Source organism: Notamacropus eugenii, chromosome 6, assembly GCF_028372415.1.
Source record: "Notamacropus eugenii isolate mMacEug1 chromosome 6, mMacEug1.pri_v2, whole genome shotgun sequence".
Lineage (NCBI taxonomy): Eukaryota > Metazoa > Chordata > Mammalia > Diprotodontia > Macropodidae > Notamacropus > Notamacropus eugenii.
Window position 1 is genome coordinate 204,403,613 of NC_092877.1, and position 19,711 is coordinate 204,423,323.

At 39.1% G+C, this 19,711-nt stretch overlaps 1 protein-coding gene across 6 annotated transcripts in view; it reads left to right on the plus strand.

Moving 5' to 3' along the window:
* LIMS1 (LIM zinc finger domain containing 1) overlaps positions 1-19,711 on the plus strand; it is a 197,427-nt gene that overhangs the window by 160,695 nt on the left and 17,021 nt on the right. For all 6 annotated transcript variants that reach the window (XM_072621812.1, XM_072621813.1, XM_072621815.1 and 3 more), the window contains one exon: positions 3,481-3,640. In XM_072621812.1, the coding sequence (XP_072477913.1) occupies positions 3,481-3,640 (160 nt within the window). The remainder of the gene's footprint in view (positions 1-3,480; positions 3,641-19,711) is intronic.

Here is a 19,711-nt window from a genome sequence, read left to right on the forward strand (position 1 = left end):
CTATCATTATTATTATCCCCATTTCACAGATGAGGAAACTGAGACTGAAGAGAAGTGACTTGCCCAAGGCCACACAGCTAATAAGTGTCCTAAGTGCAGTGTGAAGAATTACTTCTTGTCTGGCTGTTGGTTATTCCTCATTTAGTGTTTGCAGCAAGAACCACCAGACAAAAGATCGCCCTCTTGAGGCAGGTTCCCCTGAAGAGAGTCTAATGTAACCACTTTAATACTTAAGACCAGCCCTGTCTAGATAAAATAGAGTGATTTTGTGATTTGGGGTAGCCCAAAACTAGAGATCCTCTGGCTTTAGGTACTGGATCTAGGGATGGAAGAAACTTTGAGATCATTCAGGCCAGCCGCTCTCTTATGTTATCAAATGAGAAGGCCAAATTCTAGAAAAATAAAATGGCTAAATATGGAAACAGGCCCAGTTATTGGGGAGACTGAGGCTAGTATATCTCTGGAGCTTTGGTATTCTGTCCTACGGGAAGCTATATCCACACCACTTTCTGCATTAATATGGTGAACTAGCAGAAGGAGGACAGGGAGGACACCAGGCTGTCTGAGGAGAGGTGAACCAGCTTGTCTTCAGAATAAAGCAGGTCAAAGCTCCCATGCTCATCAGTAGCAGGATCTGGCTCATAAACAGCATCTGTATTTCCAACCTGGGCAAAATGGGAAGACCCAGTTTCTAAAAAAGGAAGGAAGGAAGGAAGGAAAGAAAAGAAAGAAGGAAGATGAAACAAAAATAACATGTCCAAGGTCATATAGCTAGTACTGTAATGATACCCCATCTTTTTTCCTCCCTTTATTCCCCCTCTATTTCCCCCAGTATATGTGTGGTTTAGGAGGCTGTTATCTTCAAGAAATTGGAAAGCTTCTTTAATGATCACAGACTTCTTCCAGGAACAAAAGTTCATTGTCTAATGCCAGTATTCTACTGGTATTATCATGTAATACCATGATATCATGTAGGTATGAATCATGGTACATAATAGTCTTCAAAGAATTGAAAGTGATCATACACAGAAAATGGTGGAGATGTACATGGTGGGTGTGAGCTAACTGTAACATAATAAATAAGGAACTTCAAAGAAAACAGCAGGGTGTAACATGTAGACAACCCAAGTGTTCTACTGGTTTCCTCAAGATGTCTAGAAAAGGGGAGGTAAACCTGTAGCACTTTGGATGGATTGCCCTTAGCAGACTAATAGGAGGAGATGGGCTGGGTATGGATGGGTTTTGATGTGTCATTGGAAGGCGATGTCCAGATTGATGAGGTTATAGATTTGTTGGAGTACTTGGTTTGATAGAATTTATTGAATACTCTCTATATCTCTAATATTTTTCCAACATTATGGGGTGTAAAGAAATAATATAAGATATGTTCCATGATGACGGCTCAGGGGGTAGAGGAACCTAGACCTTCAGACACGGTACAGGTAGGATATAGGGGAAGAAAAGCTCTGGTTTGGGATATAGCTATGTAACCTTGATCAAATCATGACTCTGGGCTTCATTTTTTCCCCTATAAAATGAAAAGAGTATCTCTAGGCTTCTCATTCTAAAATTGTGCAACTCCAAGATAGCAGTGTATATTGTAATTTTTCAAAGTACTTAAATGTGGGGTTATAATACAATGAATTAGAATACAATTAGACAGTAGAACAGTAGACTTTGGAAACTTTATGTGCAGAGGTTTCCTAGTGTAGGAAACAGAACCTTGAATTTGGAGTCAGGAGACATGGGTTTGAGTCTTAGCTCTAACAGTTTGACACCCACAGGTAAATTGCTTCGCCTCTCTGAACCCCAGTCTCCTCTTCAGTACAGTGAGAATGATATTTGTGTCCTTTTGTCTTGGGGTTGTGAGCAGTGCTTTGTAAACCTTAAAGCACTCTATAAAGGCAAGTTACTGTTGAGAGGCAGTATGGTAGAGTAGAGAGAACACTGTTCTTAAGAGTCAGAAGTCTTAGGTTGGAGTGAAGGCTCCAACAGATGAACATGAACACACCAATTTCAGCATCTGCAAAATGGGTATAGTCACAGTTACACTACCTACCTCACGTTGTTGTTGCAGCTTAAAACAATAAAAATAAGTGGAAGCTAATAATATTATTATATGGAAATAGTAACTTAAACAGTAGCTTTTTCACAGTTTCCAAACCAAGGGGCCACTTGGGTTAAAATGTCAAGATTTCTACTGGTATAACCTGTTCTATTTGGCAATAATATTCCGTTTTGGAATCTCATTAGCATTTTTATTAGAGCAAAGAAACTTTTGAGATGATTTCATTTGATAGCTCAATATTCAGGGGTGGTTTTTCTTAACCCTTTTAAGTTGTACATAGTGCCAAAGCAAGTATTAGGTTTCCTTGTCTGTCCATTTACATTAAGAGAAAATGAACACAGGTAAGCACATTTTCAGCAATTTCCTATTCCTTCTGAGATAAAATACAAAATACTAAGCCTAGCATTTCAAACACCTCACAGACTGACTCCCACCCACTCTTCCAGTCTTAATTCATATCACTCCTCCTCTGGTGAGTGTCCTTCATTCCATCCAAACTGACCTTCCAGTTGTTTCTCTAACACGACAACCCCCATGTCTTTACACAGTGGGATGGGGTGGAGAAGAGGTATTCCACACATGGAATGTATTCCCTCCTCACCCCAGCTTTTTAGAAACTCTTACTTTCTATCTAGTCCATTTGTGAGTGTCCTCTCTCTCCCACGATTGTTTTGCATTTCTTTCTGTATATGCTTTGTACTTAATTATCTATCTAAAGGTTTTAATCCCTTCGTTAGAAAACCTCTGGAAAGCAGGAATGTTTTTTGTTGTTTTTTTTTTTTTACCCTTGTACCCCCATCATTTAACGACCCTGACACTTAATAGGCCCTTAGTGTTTGTGGAATTGAATTTTTTTTAATGTAAATTCCTAGGGATTAGAGACCTTAGATTGAAGTCCACTACAGTCTAAACATATTAGTAATGGAGATATTTTTTAAAAGTATTTTTGATGCTTATGTATGACTTGTGCAGTAATATTATTTGTGTGACCTGATGCAGCTAGCTGGTATAGTGGATAGAGCTCTGGTTTTGGAATCAGGAAGACTTTTTCCTGAGCTCAAATCTAGCCCTAGACACTTATAGCTGTGTGACCCTGGGCAAGTCACTTACCCCTGTTTGCCTCAGTTTCCTCATCTGTAAAACAAGCTGAAGGAAATGGCAAACCACTCCAGTATCTTTGCCAAGAAAAAAATCCCAAATGGGGCCATGAAGAGTTTGAAACAACTGAACCACAACAAAACTTTGGTGCAGATGGATTGACTTGCCTGGATCTAAGCTTCCCCAAGTATAAAATGAAGGAGATTCTAGCTCTAAATTGTATACTCATGTTTTGCATTCTGTTTTACCTCTGCATCTTTAAGCATGAAGAAAGGCTCTGTGTTCACCCCTACCCTTTGCTTTGTCTTTTACAGCAATATGGCGAATGCCCTGGCCAATGCCCTGTGCGAGCGCTGCAAAGGAGGCTTTGCACCTGCGGAGAAGATTGTGAACAGCAATGGCGAGCTGTACCACGAGCAGTGTTTCGTCTGTGCGCAGTGCTTTCAGCAGTTCCCTGAAGGCCTCTTCTATGAGGTGAGCCCACCCTGACGTGGAAACTTCTGCTTCCAATTGTCAGCCTCTAAAATTATGTTGAAGTAATAACTGCAGGACTTTGTCCTTGGCAAATGTTAGGTATTAATGACCAGCAAATGGAAAGCGTTAAGGAAAAAACTATGAATTTCTTTTTTTTAATTTCACCACAGTGATGCAGTATCTCGGCTGACCTAAGTGAGTTCCTATTATATGTGTGTGCACACATGTGTGCATGCATGTGTGTGTGTCTTAAACTGGAATTGTGATTTCGTATATAGAGAAAACACTCTGCCAAAGCAGATCAATACCTTCTTTGCCACTTTGAAAATCTTCTGGGGCTCTGCAAAGTTATACCTTAGGCAGAGACAAAGTTCAAACCCAAATCCTTCCGACTCTGGAGGTCAGGTCTCTGTTCACTTCCCCAAGATGCCTTTCCCCATTGTCTTTTACAGCACATCACATCCAGCATAAGGTGTTCCATGAGCATTTGAGGCCCTGTCAGCTGTTCTAATTTTTCTCTCCTCCTCAGCGTGGCCAGTGTAGTATCATCAAGACAGTCTGCTTGTTGCCCCTTGTATTCAACTCTCTTATTTTCACCTCCTTCCAGGTACCCTTCCTATGACGCTATTTGTTCTCCCCTCCAACTGTGCTCCTTTAAAAATAAATTTCTTCAGAAAACTTTGATTAACTCGCCCTACCCCACTTGGAGGGACAGTTAGGTGGCAGAGGAGATCAGAATGCCAGGTGTGGAGTCAAGGAGACCCATCTTCCTGAATTCAAATTCAGCCTCAGATACTTCCTGACTGTGTGACCCTGGGCAAGTCACTTAACCCTGTTTGTCTCAGTTTCCTCACCTGTAAAATGAGCTGGAGAAAGAAATGGCAAATCACTCCAAGATCTCTGCCAAAAAAACTCCAAATGGGTCACAAAGCATTGGACGCAACTGAACAACAGCAGTAACCCCACTTTGGCCTCCATGACCTTTATCTGAGCCTCGGGTTCTCTTTGTGTAAAACAATGATTGTCTTAAATGGTTTCTAAGGTCCCTTCTAGCTCTGAGTAAACATAGATCTGGAAGATGTTTTAGGGATCATCAGCTTCAGCTTTCTTGGTTTTACAGATGAAGAAACTGAATCCAACGAGGGCCTCTTCTCAGGTCCTGGGATCACCCCTCCCTTTGTCCCCTCGGCACTTCTTCTGATGGTGCCTTTAGGGTCCCATATGCCTATATGGATATAAATATGTGTGTGTAAATAGAGAGAGAGGAAATTTTTTTATATATATAAAATACATAAATTTTCTCTGTATTTATACGTATCTATGTAGGTATGTGTGTATACGTATATGCATATATACACATATGTGTATAGTGTGTGTGTCTATGTATGTATGTGTGTGTGTGAAGAAACTTTTTTCCAGCCAGCTCTGTGAAGAGCTGGAATGATTTCTTCCACTTCTTTCGAATCTCCAGTCATACCACACCTAGTGCTATACCCACAAAACATTTGCCAGACTGAATCCTGGGAGGAGTATCAAAGATAGATGAGAGATGACTCAATAGCCTATGATCCACATATGAAACTTCACCATTTAAAAAAATTTGTCCATGCTTGTTATTTGTGGTCTCTACAGTTGTACAAATTATAGTAACTCTCTCCTCTTTTTACCACTACTCCCTGCCAGAAACACACATCTCTTCTGCATAGTCCTTTGCACGTAGCAAGCACTTAAAACATGTCCATACATAATAAATAGGTACAGATTATATACAAGTGGAAACAACAAAAAGTAGACCTTACCTTCAAGGAGCTTATATTCTAATGGGGGAGGACATAAAGGAGAAGTGAAAAATAAGGGGACAGGTGAAGGAGTTCCGGCTGAAGAGGAAGGTAGAGAAGTCCAAGAAATGAATAGGATCAGGAGTGAGGTGAGCATAACCTGGATATCTCATGAAATGGGAATGCAGACCAGGGATGCACCAATCAGAAGCAAGGGCCACAGGGCAGAGGCATTTCCAGGGGCTTCGTGACGTGGAAGTGGAGAACTTAGGAGAATGAGGAGTGGACAAGAAGAGGGCCTAGGGCAGGGCTTTGAGAGTTCTGTTTTTCTCTCTCCCCAGCATAGTTAGGGAGCGTGGTGATGATGGATCAGCAGAGGAGTGTGAGAAGTCGTCAGAAAGACAGGAGAATCGAAGGAGAGCAATGCTAGGAAAACCCATGGAGGACAGAAAGAGTATCCAGGAAGAAAGGATTTTCTTTTTTTTTTTTTTTATATATTTTTTTAAATTTTATTTTTATTTTTTAATGTTTAACAATCACTGCCATACAATTGAGATTTTATCCCCCCCCACTTACCCCCCATTACCCCCCTCCCTTCCCACGACAGCATACAATTCTGTATAGGTTCTACATATACTTTCCTATTTTCACTATAGTCATGCTATGTAGTCAAACTAAAATAAATGAAAGAAATCATATAACAAATCAGAACATGATACACAAACACATACACATACACAAACATGATCTGCTACATTTTGCGAGTGACTTCCATATTTCTTTCTCTGAGTGTGGAAGGCATTTTGCCTTGAGAACCACCTTTGGGATTTTGTTTTTTTTATAAGAAGTTTTTGCGTTATTACAAAAATCCAAGTCTACCAGAAAAAACTCTCGCACACTGTGGTCATTGCTGTGCACAAAGTTCTCCTGGTTCTGCTCCTTTCACTCAGCATCAGGTCATATAAGTCCTTCCAGGCCTCTCTGAAGTCTTCTTGTTCATCATTTCTTATGGCACGATAGTACTCCATTACATTCATATACCATAATTTATTCAGCCATTCCCCAATTGATGGACATCCCCTTGACTTCCAGTTTTTGGCAACTACATAGAGTGCTGCTATAAATATTTTTGTACATGTGGGACCCTTTCCCATTTTTATGATCTCTTGAGGATATAGTCCTAGTAGCGATATTGCTGGGTCAAAGGGTATGCACATTTTTGTAGCCCTTTGGGCATAGTTCCAAATTGCTCTCCAGAATGGTTGGATGTGCTCGCAGCTCCACCAACAATGAATTAGTGAAGGATTTTCTTAACAGCGTCAGAAGCTTCAGAAAAGGAAAGGATATAAGGACTGAGAGGAGAAAATCAAATTCTGCAATTAAGAGATACTAATGTATCTTTGGAGGAAGACTTTCAGTTGAGGAGTGAAATTTGTAAGCCACATTACAAAGTTTAAATAGAATGAAAGGAGAGGAAGTAGAAGTAATGAGTATAAATAACTTTTTTTTAGGAATTTGGTTAAAAAGAGAGCAGAGAAATATGGCTTGAAAGGATGGTAAGAGTCTAATAAAGGTTATTTCATTTTATTTTTTATCGTGAACTTAAACATACAGAAAGATCATTTACATACACACAGCAAAACATAAAAAGAGGATTCTGGATGAAACCATGAATCTGTTTCACATACTTACTTAAAAAAAAAAAATCCAAAAAATCCTATATGTTACTTTCAAAGTTGTCCTTGCTTATATGTCCCTAGTGAATATGTTTTAAGGATGGGGAGGGAGATATGTTTAAAGACCCATAGACTTTTCCCACATTTCCTTCTCTGTTGTCTTTTTATCTGTGACAAAGAAATCATCCCTAGTTAACTGGCAAGAACTATCTCAAAAATAGAATATGAGTTAAAATTTTAAGGTCATTATCTATAATGCTCTTTGTTTCAGAGAAAGTGCTCTAATAATCCTTGAATAGAACTGAATAATGTATGACTCACCCATCCTACTCTCACCTCTCTTCTACTACCCAACTATAAATACCTTCCTAGGTCTGCCTGATGTTATTCAAAATGACATTATAAATACCCAGAACCAGTTTTTATGTTGAACTTCACACTCAATTTGATCTCTCACAAGCTCTGTAGGAGGTTGCCATCTCTGATACAATATACATCTCCCCACCCTAAAAAAACAAAAAAAAATGAACAACAAAAAAACCAAATGAACAGATTTTCAAGGGAAGGTATCAGAGCCCTAAAGGATGAATATAAAAGCTTTCCAATAGACTGAATGGTTTTTGAGAGTGTTATTCAGTGCCTCCTAGAAACAATCACAGGGTAAGACCCAGCAACAAATTGGTTGCCTGCAAAAGAACATTTGAAAAAAAAATCATTTGCCTCGTTTTCCATTTGAGAGTGAGTCAGTTTGTGCTTTGCCATCATGCAATGACAATTTTATCTCTTCCTCTCTTATCAGTTTTGCTTCACTGGTTGGTTAGCCTCTTTCCTTTGGTGTTTAAGCAAACCGTTCCCCCATTCCCTCTCCCTTCTCTTGCCCAGAAACATGCCAGGAAAGTGCTTGTTGGTGGACACTAGACACTGTCGATTTTTCCACCTTGCCTAGTTTTCCATGATTTCATTTTGTTGTAGCAGCACTTCTGGAGATTTTCGATCAGAGCTCTGTCCTTCTTCTCATTTGTTTTGCCATAAAGTCCTCTCAGAGCAGACTTGTTTTCCTGACTTCATAAAAGCCATAGAAAATTAGCTGTGAATAGTCCTACCTTCCACACCTCCCCCTTAATTTTACTGTTGAGGAAATTGGGGGAAAAGGGCACCATCAAAGTCATCCAGTTAGCTGGTGGTACATATCACTGCACCCTCTGGGCCCCTCTGTCACTTTTTGCTTCTACAAATTGGACAGGCCAATCGAGCACCCATCTCTCCCCCTCTGTCTCTGGGGTCTCATAGGAATGTGCTAGTACCTAGTACTGATAGCCAGGTGTTAGCTGTGAGTTCCACTCAATGCAGAAGGAAAGGAAGACGGATTTCTGTTCATATAAAAAAATTAAAGGTTGGGGAGGGGTGGTGCTACCAATGTGCATTATGCATTCACTTTCAGAAGAGATTGCTTATTGTTAGTTTTGCTTAATCGTTTTACTTCGTTGTAAGATGCCACATGGAGTAGGGGTAATCTGTAAATGTTTGCAAGATGAAAACAAAACACTTCAGTAAAAAAATTAAATACACTTGTTAAGTGAAACTTCTACATTTTGCTAGAAAACAAAGGTGGAAAATGACATAATCTCTAATCTCAGGGATCTAAAAAGATGATACAAGTGCACAAATTATCCTTCTGTATCCTTAGAAGAGAAAGAGGGAGGAGGGAGAAGGGAACAAGTACTCATTGAACTCCTTCTAGGTGCAAAGGCACTTTACAATTACTATTCAGTTTGATTCTCAGAAACACTGAGAGGTCAGTGCAATTATTTATTCTCATTTTACAGTTGAGAAAATGGAGGCAGTAAAAATTTAAATCGTATGACCATAGCTAGTAAATGCCTGAGATTTGACTTCAGGCCCAAAGCTCTAACCACTGAACTAAACCACCTAGCTGCCTGAAAAGGGATGAAAACTGAGCCTGAAATAAGTCCTGCTTTCAACAAGAGGAAATAGATTCTCTTTCAGATGTGGGAGGCAATGGTTTGTGTGAAAGTTTGAACACAGGTGAGCAGGACAAGATTATGGAATGACTGGCAGTGCAGTATGGCTAGTAACGAGAATGCAAAAGCAATTGGTTTAAAATAAGTCTTGAAAGGTAAATTGTGGAATTTTTGATTGTGAGAGTAAGAAGTTTATGTTTTATCCATGGGGAACTATTAAAGCTTTTTGAGAAGGTGAGTGATGTCATCAGACTTATTAAAATAGTCTGGGTGAGAGGCAATTAAAACCTAAATTTGAGTGGTAGAAAGGCGAGAAATTGCCCTGAGAGATTTGATAGAATTTAGCAACTAATTAGATGGGAAATCAGATGACTCAAATGTTTCCAACCTTGGTGACTGAGTAGTGACTGAATTAATAGAAATGTGGAAAATAAGAGGAAGGATATGATCTGGGAAAACAGTTTTATTGATACTGAATTTTGAATTATTGATCCCATATTTAACAGTCAGTTGGAAATGAGGGAACATATTAGGAGAGATAGCTGCTAATAATGATAGCTGATAGTTACATGGTACTTTCTATGTGCCAGGCACTGTGCTGGCCACTTCATAATTGTTATCTCATTTGATCCTCACAATAACCCTAGGAGGTAGGTGCTATTATTATTCCCATCTTACAGATGAGGAAACTGAGGCAAACATGTTAATCAGCTTACCTAGCATGGAGTAGTAAGTATCTGAAACCAAATTTTAACTCAGACCTTCCCAATTCCAGGCCTTGTACTCTATCCACTGTGCAACCTAGCTTGCCCCCCTGGCAAATAAGGATTTACAGTGGATCGAGTGCCAGGCCTGACATCAGGAAGACTCATCTTCCTGAGTTCAAATGTGGTCTCAGACACGTAGTTGCTGAGTGATCCTGGACAAGTCACTTAACCCTGTTTGACTCAGTTTTCTTGAATCTGTCAAATGAACTGGAGAAGGAAATGGCAAAACCACTTCAGTATCTTTACCAGGAAAATTCCCAATAGGATCATGAAGAGCTGTAACAGTGTGCCAGGCACTATGTGAGGCCGTGGCCATGCAAGTACAAAAAAAAACAACCCCTACTCACAGTGAGCTTACATCTTGATTGAGAGGAATGGATAGGAGAGTTTTAAAGAAGAGATTGCAGAGAGAGAAGGGAAAGGGCCCAAAAGGCAACTTTGAGGAGGTAGTGACGTCCACTCGTGGAGGGCATGGATCAGAAGTGGAACCTGCCAAGCAGATGGAGAAGAGTGGTGGGGTAGATAAGAGGAGAACCAGGAGAGAGAACAGAAACTAAGCAAAGAGAAAATACAAGATGGAAGGCATCGTTGGTGATGGACTAGACTCCATCTCACTGGTCATTTTTCTGCTTTAGAGCGAACGAAAAGTGCTGTCTTTAACATTTGCAGTCCATGGTCCCTAAAGAATTTATATGTGAGCTTTTTGATAGTGGGATGCTATGGTGGAAAGAATGCTAGATTTGTAATTCAAGAGAATTTTGATTCAAATCCTATGTCCTGGAACAAATTATTTTAGTTCTCTTAGCCTCAGTTTCCTCATTTGTAAAATTGAAGATGGCCTAGAAACCTGGCACATAGTAGGTGCTTAAAAATTCTTGGATAGATTAATTACTAATTGATCCTAATTTCACCAAGTTTTTAGCATTAATCTAAAATAGACCACATAGCCCATTAGTATTCAAGTCATTCAGAAACAGACTACAGAACTTTACCTGCTGATAGTCTTATCACATAATTGGATTTGGAACATCAAAGCCTAAAGAGGACAATTAGATTTATGATTAAAATATTCTGTGCTGAAAGTTGATATGTCAACATTACATCATGCCACTGTAACGAAGCTTCATTTGTCCAATTCACTTTTCTGACCCCAGGCTTTAAGAGCCATATTCAGAACTCCTTGTACTTTTAATCAAAAGATCTCAAGTTACCTCATAAACTTGGATTAAACTTTATACTCACATCTGCCAAGCAAATATATGCTAGAAATGCATTCTGAGTGGTTAAATGGACCATCTGTCATGTACTGAGGTATTGGCAGAGTCCGGAGCAGACTTTCTGAGCCTTGCTTTATGAAGCTGTGTTTTCAATACTCTGGACTGTTCAAACGTTGTGCCCCCCTGCTTTTGATCAGTGCTTGCTTCCACTTGTTTATGGCCTTATTCACTGAGCAGATTAAAGTATATTCATACATAGACTTTGCTTGACAAACTCTCTAAAGAAGCGTCCCTTCCATCATCTTCTATGATACTAGTCACTTGAGAATGATCCACCACTTGACCCTTGTTTAAGGGTTATTTGGTAGTCTTTCATGCCTGCAAATGAGAGATTTCCTTTTTAACACTTCACAAAATTGTGACTATGTAAAAATAAGCTATATCTCAACTGCCCAGTACACTCAGACTTCTGGCACAATTGTATCCTGACTTGTTTTACAATAATCTGGACTCCCTGCATGTAAATGTTTTGTTCATATCAGGAAATGTCTGCCTAACTTTACACAATTCATAATCTTGGGGGAGGTGAAAAGATAGGAATTTTGTTACATTGAGATGGAAATGTTCAGTGCCCAATCACCTGACTTTGGGACAGTTACATTAAGTGACATTTTTTAAAAAACCTTAAATTTGTACTCTCTGAGATAATCCAAAGCATCTTAACCATTTATGGAATCATTCTTTTAATCAGTTGTCTAATAACTTTTTCTCTCCCCACTGACTACTGAGATGCTTCATCCTACTTCAGTAATTACCATCATTCCTCTTTACCACTCATCTGCTTTCCACTGGTAGCTTCCTGCCAATGTTGATTTGAAATTGGGGGCTCTTTGCTTCTCATAACGTACAAATAAAATGATCCTCTGCCAGAGAAAGGTCTCTTACTCTCAGTACTCTTCTCTAAATCAATGTAGGGACTCCTTAGCCAATATTTTTGTCCTTCCCTTCTAATTATCCAATATGGCACCTACATAACTGAAGTAAATGGAGATAGAGCAAGCAATTATTTTTTTTATTAATTAATTTTTAACTTTCAACATTCATTTTCATAAGCTTTTAAGTTTTGAATTTTCTCTGCCTCTCTACCTTCCCTCCCTCCTCAAGACAAAATAAGCATTTATTAAGTACATACTATGTGTCATCATGACTCAGATGTCAGATACTATGATTCAAATACAAACAGGCCTACATTTTAATGAGAAAAGGCAATTGGTGGGGGAGTTCTTAGAGTGAAGTTGTGAGAATGAAGTATGGCTAGGGCCCCCCTGAATTTGTAGTCCAGATACGCAATCACTAGTCAGGACTTCAGGGTGGAGAGGTGTCTCCAGGGTGGCAAAGCAGTTAGTGAGAAGTCCATGTGAGTCTCATAAAGAGCAAATAGGTTCCATTAGTTTGACTCTTATAAAGTCCAAAGCAAGGGTGACGCCCCCCTTTTTAAGTAGTCTGTAGACATCTTGGATGATAGAGAGGAAATATTAAGTTCTTTGTGGCCTAACTTTGAAATGATAGGGGGGGAAAGTGGCTCAATCTGCCTACCCACAGATATTCTCCAGATTCCACTGAAAGCTGTATTTTTTAAGCCAAACTGTTTATAGATAGTGTTGTGGTTTTTTTAAGGTACCCATTGTAGCACCTTCCACATAGGCATACAATAAATACTTGTTAATGAATGAATCTGTATTATTTTTATCCATTGTTGACAGCTGAGAAAGAATACATTTATAGTTATGCTTTTCTAGCCCCTGTCCTTGCTACCCATTCAAAATCTGTGCTTCTTTCAAGCAAAAATATAACTTCCTTGTCATACCGTCAGAAAGATGTGTCATGGTAAAGGACTGCATTGTAAGTCCAACAAAATAGCCACTTCATCTGTGTCCAGGAAGGAAGACTTTGCCAGGAAGTGCTTGTGAATTGAAGGTTACCAAGTGAATCAGTGGGAGAGCTGATGGTGCTTTCTTCTGATTCTTGTGATACAAAACCACAAAAGCAGGGGGCAAGAAAGCCTGGGTTAGATAATCATTCTAAAGTATGCATTCCACCAGCATTCTTCTAGGGCAGTGGGAATAACTGGTAAAAAGTGAAGCCAAATCAACATGCACTCACATGGATTCTCTAAAGCCACTCATGAACTTGAACATAAAAAATGTTATGCTAACCCTTACCCTAAAGAGACTCACTAACTTACTTGTTTGGGCACAAAGGCATTCTCTTTCTCAAAAAACAAAAAAAACCAGTCATAGGCTTTTTTTCCTGTAACTTTTTTAAAAGAGCTTTAAAGAATGGTAAGAATTAATCAGATGAAGTTGAGGAAGGGAGAACATTTCAGGCATTGAGAATAGGCTCTTGGTTGGTAAACATTAAATTGATTATTCCCAGATATGTTTCAGATGTGGGAAAGTCAGTGTAGCAGAAAGAGCACTGGATTGAACATCAGAACTAGGTTTGAATGTCGGTACTTCAATTTCCATGTAACCCTGAGCAAGACACTTAATCTCTTTTTGCCTCCATTTTCTCAGTTATAAAATGACAGTAATTGTCTGTGCTCCCTACTTGACAGAGTTATTGTAAAGAAGGTGCTTTCTTTCATATATGTCAAAAAATGCTATATTATTATCTTCCCCTGATTCCTAATGTGAATTAGCTTTACCACTTATCACAGCTCTGCTCAGCTTAGTGCTGTGATTAAAAATAGCCAATGAGTACATATCACCAGAGAATTACGTCCAACCTTCCTACCACCTTCTGGTCCCAAATCCCCTTTCCAGACTTTACCCCCTCTTTAATGTATCAATCAAATAGGATCACTGATTCCTAAATCCACAAATTTAAGAACTATCATAAGTGTACTTTGCTGTTTCTACACCTTCTATGAGTATACTGTGGCCCTCATCTTAGGTTTTCAAATTTTTCCCTATCTTTCAAGTGCCCAGTTCAAATGACACCTTCTCCAGGAAAATTTCCCAGATTGTTTTCAACCTTAAACTCCTAATATTTATAATTTACATTTAACATTTGTTTTGCCTACTGGGTTCTGAACTGTGTGCTAAGCAGTCAGAGTTGCACCATGGACTTGCAGCATACCTGAGAGAGGTGTTATAGAGATTTCAGGAAAGAGAAACTTTGATCCTAGAGGAGAAGAGAAAAAAAAAATGCAGCAAAGATGGGAAAGGAAAGAGGAAGAAAATGGACCCAGAGCTACCAACTTTCCCTGGGCTACATGTTATATCTGCTGGAGCTAGCAAGAAAGCTTCCTCACACTTCTGATATGGTAGGAGGCATTTAATATTCATTCCCAAGAAGATGGAATAAGATCTCAACAATACTTTAGGAGCATTGCCTTCCAAGGAAATTCAAACTCTACTTCAGAACCTTCAAGACACAGAGACTTCTGTGTCTGTCCACTGAATAATCTCTCACAGCCCTTTATCGTCATCTAGGTTAGAGATGTCAAACTCAGCAAAACTCCAGAGTGAAGAACCAGATTAAAATGTAATTGAGAAATGTCTAACAAAATAAATAAAAAATAGAATGCAGAATAGATGATGTTAATTTGTGGTTTTCTAAGTCAATATGTGGCAATACAGATCCATTTCTATTTGAATAGTACACTGCTGTCATGATTACAATGCTGGGTTGGAAAGCCATTGTGGGAACAGACAGACAAATGGACTCAAAATTTTTAGTATGTTGGCAAAAATGTTTGCACCTTAATTTTATTCTTTGTTAATTATCTTACTTTGTATTCTATTTAAAGTATATACTATTATGATGTCATATAATTTATTCTGGCTGGTTGAGGACAGAGGAAATTCAAGAGAAAAGGTCGCTCAGAGCTACCAAAAGAGCAAGAAAAAGACCTCCAGGGCATTGGGTAGATCTGTGGAGGATTTATGAGAGGACCTGATTGCAAATCACCAAGCCTCAAAAGGCGTGTATATGTTTCAGTCTACATCATGAAGGAACAGAAGTGTAAAAGTTTAAGACTTTAAAAGGTAATTCAGCTCTCCAATTTAAAGTTTAGTGCAGGAGATTAGCAAATAATTAACAAAAAGATAAAAATAAAACAGTTACTGTACCTGTGACACAAATGTGCATTCCAGGTATTAGGGAAGAGCCTATGCAAAGCTATGAAATGAAGGATTGAATCCTGAATTTGAGGAATCAACAAAAGACTTGGTTTGTTTGAAGAAAGCGTATTTGAAAGGAGAATAATAAGGAAATAAGTTTGGAGCATTTAAATGCCAAAGTGGGTACTTTGTATTTGTATTTACAAGAGTGCTTTTCAAGGAGGAGAGTGACATATTCAAACCTATGTTTTAGGAATGTTAATTTAGCCACTGAAAGATGTTTCAGAGAGGGGAGAGATTGGCAGCAGGGAGATCAGTTTAGGAGGCTATTTCAAAGGAAAAGGACCTATATATACAAAAATATTTGTAGCAGCTTTTTTGTGGGGACAAAGAATTGGAAATTGAGGGGATGCTCATGATTTGGGGAAAGGCTAGACAAATTGTGATATATAGTTGTGATGGAATGCTATTTTACTATAAGAAATGAGAAGGGGGTTATTTTCAGAAAAGCCTGGAAAGATTTATATGCACTGATACAAAGTAAAGGGAACAGAACCAGAAGAACACTGTACACAGTAGTAGCACTATTGTGACTGTGATCAATAGTGAAAGGCTTTGCTGCTCTGATCAATACAGTGATCCAAGACAATTCCAAAGAACTCATGACGAAAAATAATATCTACCCCCAGAGAGAGAACTGATGGACTCAGGTACAGAATGAAGTGTATAGTTTTTCACCTTTTCTCCCCCCTTTTCTTGCAATGTAGCTAATATGGAAATATGTTTTGCATGACTTATATGTGTAATGGGTATCACATAGTTTACCTTCTCAATGGGTGAGGGAGGGAGAGAATTTGGAACTAAAAAAATTTTTTTAATGAATGTTTAACAAAAAAAGGAGGGGGAGAGGCTGTTTATTTCAGTAGCCTAGATCAGAGGTAACAAACAAGCTGTCCCAGCAACACTTCCAAGTGCTTGGGGAACTTGATTAAAATGTAACTGGTAAATGTTGAACAAACTCAATAAAAATGCAATGGAATACAATGTTAATATGTTGTTTACTAAGTCAATATGTAGCACACAGGGATCCTTCTTGGCCCCTGTTTCTATTTTAATTTGACACCACTGTTCTAGAGGAGAATTGGTGATTGGGACCTGAAATATGTAAGTAGAGAGGAAGGGTTTGATGTCAGAGATGCTGTAGATAGGGAAGATGATTATGTATTGGGGCAGGGGAACCATCTGGCAAGGAAATATGATTTCCTTTTTGGACATGGGGCATTTAGGTGGCTCAGTGGAGCTCAAGAGAAAGAGAAGGGCTGAACATGTAGGTGCAGGAGTCTTCTGCATGGAGATGATCATTAGGTCCCATGAGACCTGATTCAGTCACTGCGAGAAGAGCCCTAATTGGCTTTGTGACATCCCAGGGTGTCTTGAACTTGCTCTCAATGAAGCTTTTCAGTGGTTTAAAAATCTAATAAAAATGATGAGGATTAACAGTTCCACTGAAGTTGACGACTAGACTGACGGGCATATCCAAAATCCTACTATCTGTCTGCCCTTTGTTTTTCACCAAAGCCAGTGTGTGACCAGGGGTTGATCTCTTGCCTTAGCATTGCTTGTTTCTTCCATAAAATAGGCATTCGAATTCCACTTCTTGGTCAATCTTCTGAGATTTGGGGATAGAACCCATTTTAAATCACATCTTTTTTGAAAGCATAATCTTCATTATTTTGATTAAATATGTTATTACCTCCATTTTTCCTCTATTAAAAAGGCATAACAGGAAAGACACCTTTGTGATGAGTGATTTATTGGAAAGCTGTTTTGCACAGATTTCTGGCACAAGCAGCCTCCATCTTCATCCTCTTGTTTCCTCTAATCCTGAATGATATCATTCAGGAAAGGGAGAGAGATGGAAATGTCAAACAAGTTAGAACTCTCACTGGTTAGAAAAACTGAAGATCTGTAGATCTAATCCTTTCAGTGCACTTTGTGACCAAAAAAATAGAAAATAAATGTCTAGATTTTTTTGCAGCTTTAGATTTGGTGGTCTTTATGACCAACATTTTGCCTAGCATAATACCATCTAATATAAACCCCCAGTTCTATTACTCACTCAAGAAACCTTTATTAGTCTCCTTTATTAAAATACTTTGCTCACAAAATTTTTGTGAGATATGATCTGTACACTCAAGTACAGTCTAGTAGGGGAATAATATACCAACAAATGACTCTAATGCTATTTATTACATGTAATAATTCCAGTTCTAAGTCTATATGCAGCTATAGACAGAGGTAAAATCAAGGAGAAGAGCCAAAGATTTCTTAAGGTCTTTAGTGAAGTCAAAAGAAAGAACTAGTTTGGGGAAGAACATGATTACCTTAGTTTTTAAAATTCAATAAACGTTTGTTAAGAGCCTACTATGTACTTGGCACTGTACTAAATGCAAGGGACACAAACGAGAAAAGGAAAGATAGCCTCTGCCCTCAAGGAACTTATAGTCTAATGGGGGAAGAGAATACACAAAAGGAAATGGAAAGGAAGAGGAACCTGGGGGTACCTGCAGCCCAAACCAAGCAGAGCTGCAGACAGCAAGTGGAGTGTTAGCTGGAAAGTCCAGATCTCTACATGTCTAAAGGAAGGTCTTTGGGAGGACTTTACCACTCCACTCTCCCACCTTCCAGAGGGAAGAAGAAGTTGAGGGAGATGAAAAGTACTGAATGTCCGAACAGAGTCATTCTGCATGATAATAAGATGATAAGGTGAGAGCTCATCCTGGGTGGGGCATAACGTTCCCTAGGAGTTTGAAGTGCCAGTGGAACATGTAAGAAAAAATAGTACATTAGATGGGGACGTGAATCTAAAGTTTAGAAGATGAGTCAGGTCTGGAGATACATCTACACAGAGGGAAGCAGGAAAGTGTCTGAGACTGCCAAAGGAGGGCCGGGAAATAAAGAAGAGGAGGAGAGGGATGATTGACATGCTGGATGACAACCCAGCTTGAGAGGATGGAAAGATAGTGAAAGAGAATATAAAGGAGCAATTAAGTGAGAGGAGAATCAGGGGAGGGGAGGCGTCTCAGAAGCCAGGGGAGAATAGCCTACCCAGTGAGAGGGTGAAGCACAAAGAACAGGGGAGGGGGCTGAGTACTGTTCAGAAGCCAGTGACTGACAATCAGGACATCCTCAGCAACTGTAAAGGGAGAGCAGTAGTGGCAGGAGAAGTCAGATTGCCAGAGGTTAAATGAAAAGTGAATGGTGAAGGAGCAGAGACGAGGCTGTAGACAGGTTTTTTTCCAATAAGTTTAGAGGAGTACAAAGATAAAATTAAATAGTCTCTGTTCTCAAGGAGTTTACATTTGATCAAGGAAAATAACATGAACATTAGAAGGTAATCTACAAGCTCTATGCAAAATAAATGCAAGGTAATGGACGGGAGGGGAGACCAACATTTAGGGGATAAGAAAAGAAGTTGGCTTTTAAGCCAAGTTAAAGGAAATAGATTCTAAGAAGCTGATGTGACAATAGGGAGCACTGTGAACATGATGGGACAATCAATAAACATTTATTAAGTGCCTACTGTGTGCCAGACACAGTACTAAGTACTATTGTGTGATTAGAAATAATGAAGGGGAAGGTTTTAGAGAAACCTGGTAAGATCTGTGTAACCTGATGCAGAGAGAAGGGAGCAGAACTGGAGAACAGTTGATTCAATGACAACACTCTTGTGAAGACCATGAGGAATTCTGATCAACACAGTGACCAACCCTAATTTCAAAGGATTCATCATGAAGTGTCAATCCACCTCCTGATAGGAGTAAAGGACTCAGTCCTTTTGAGATCTATGTTTTTAGACATAATTCAACTAGGTAGAACAATGAATAAAGCACCAGGCTTGAAGTCAGGGAGATCCAAGTTCAGACCCAGCCTCAGACAGTTACTAGCTGTGTGACCCTTTCTTCATCTGAAATGAGCTGATGAGGTAAATGGCAATCTACTTCACTATTTTTGCCAAGAAACCCCGGTCACGAAGAGTTGAACAGAAGTGAAAATGACTGAACAGCAACTGCAGAAATTTGCTTTGCTTAAGTGTATGTTTTTGTACTGGAGGCTTGTTTTTCCTTTTCAATTGATGGAATGGGAAGGAGAGGTTGATTTTTACTAAATGAAAGAAAAAAAATTTTGAAGTGTATTGGAGGCTTCCCCAAAGGATACATGGTATCTGAGGGGCAAGGTGAGTATGAGCTAGGGAGATCAGATAAAGAAAACATGGTGAAGAAAGAGGTGGTATTTGAGTTAGCCTTGAAAGTTTATATAGGAGCTCAGTAGGCAAAATGAGCTTCTCTGGCTAATGACAGAGGGTTGGACTAGGTGACCTCTGGTCCCTTCCGGCTCTAAATCCTACCATCTAATAACATTCTTCCATCAGTACCTTCACTTCCACATCTGTTTCCATCAGTCTGTTCTACCTTTTCCTTACTTCCTGCCTTTTCCTTTTGATAGACTAAAGTAGTCTTCTCT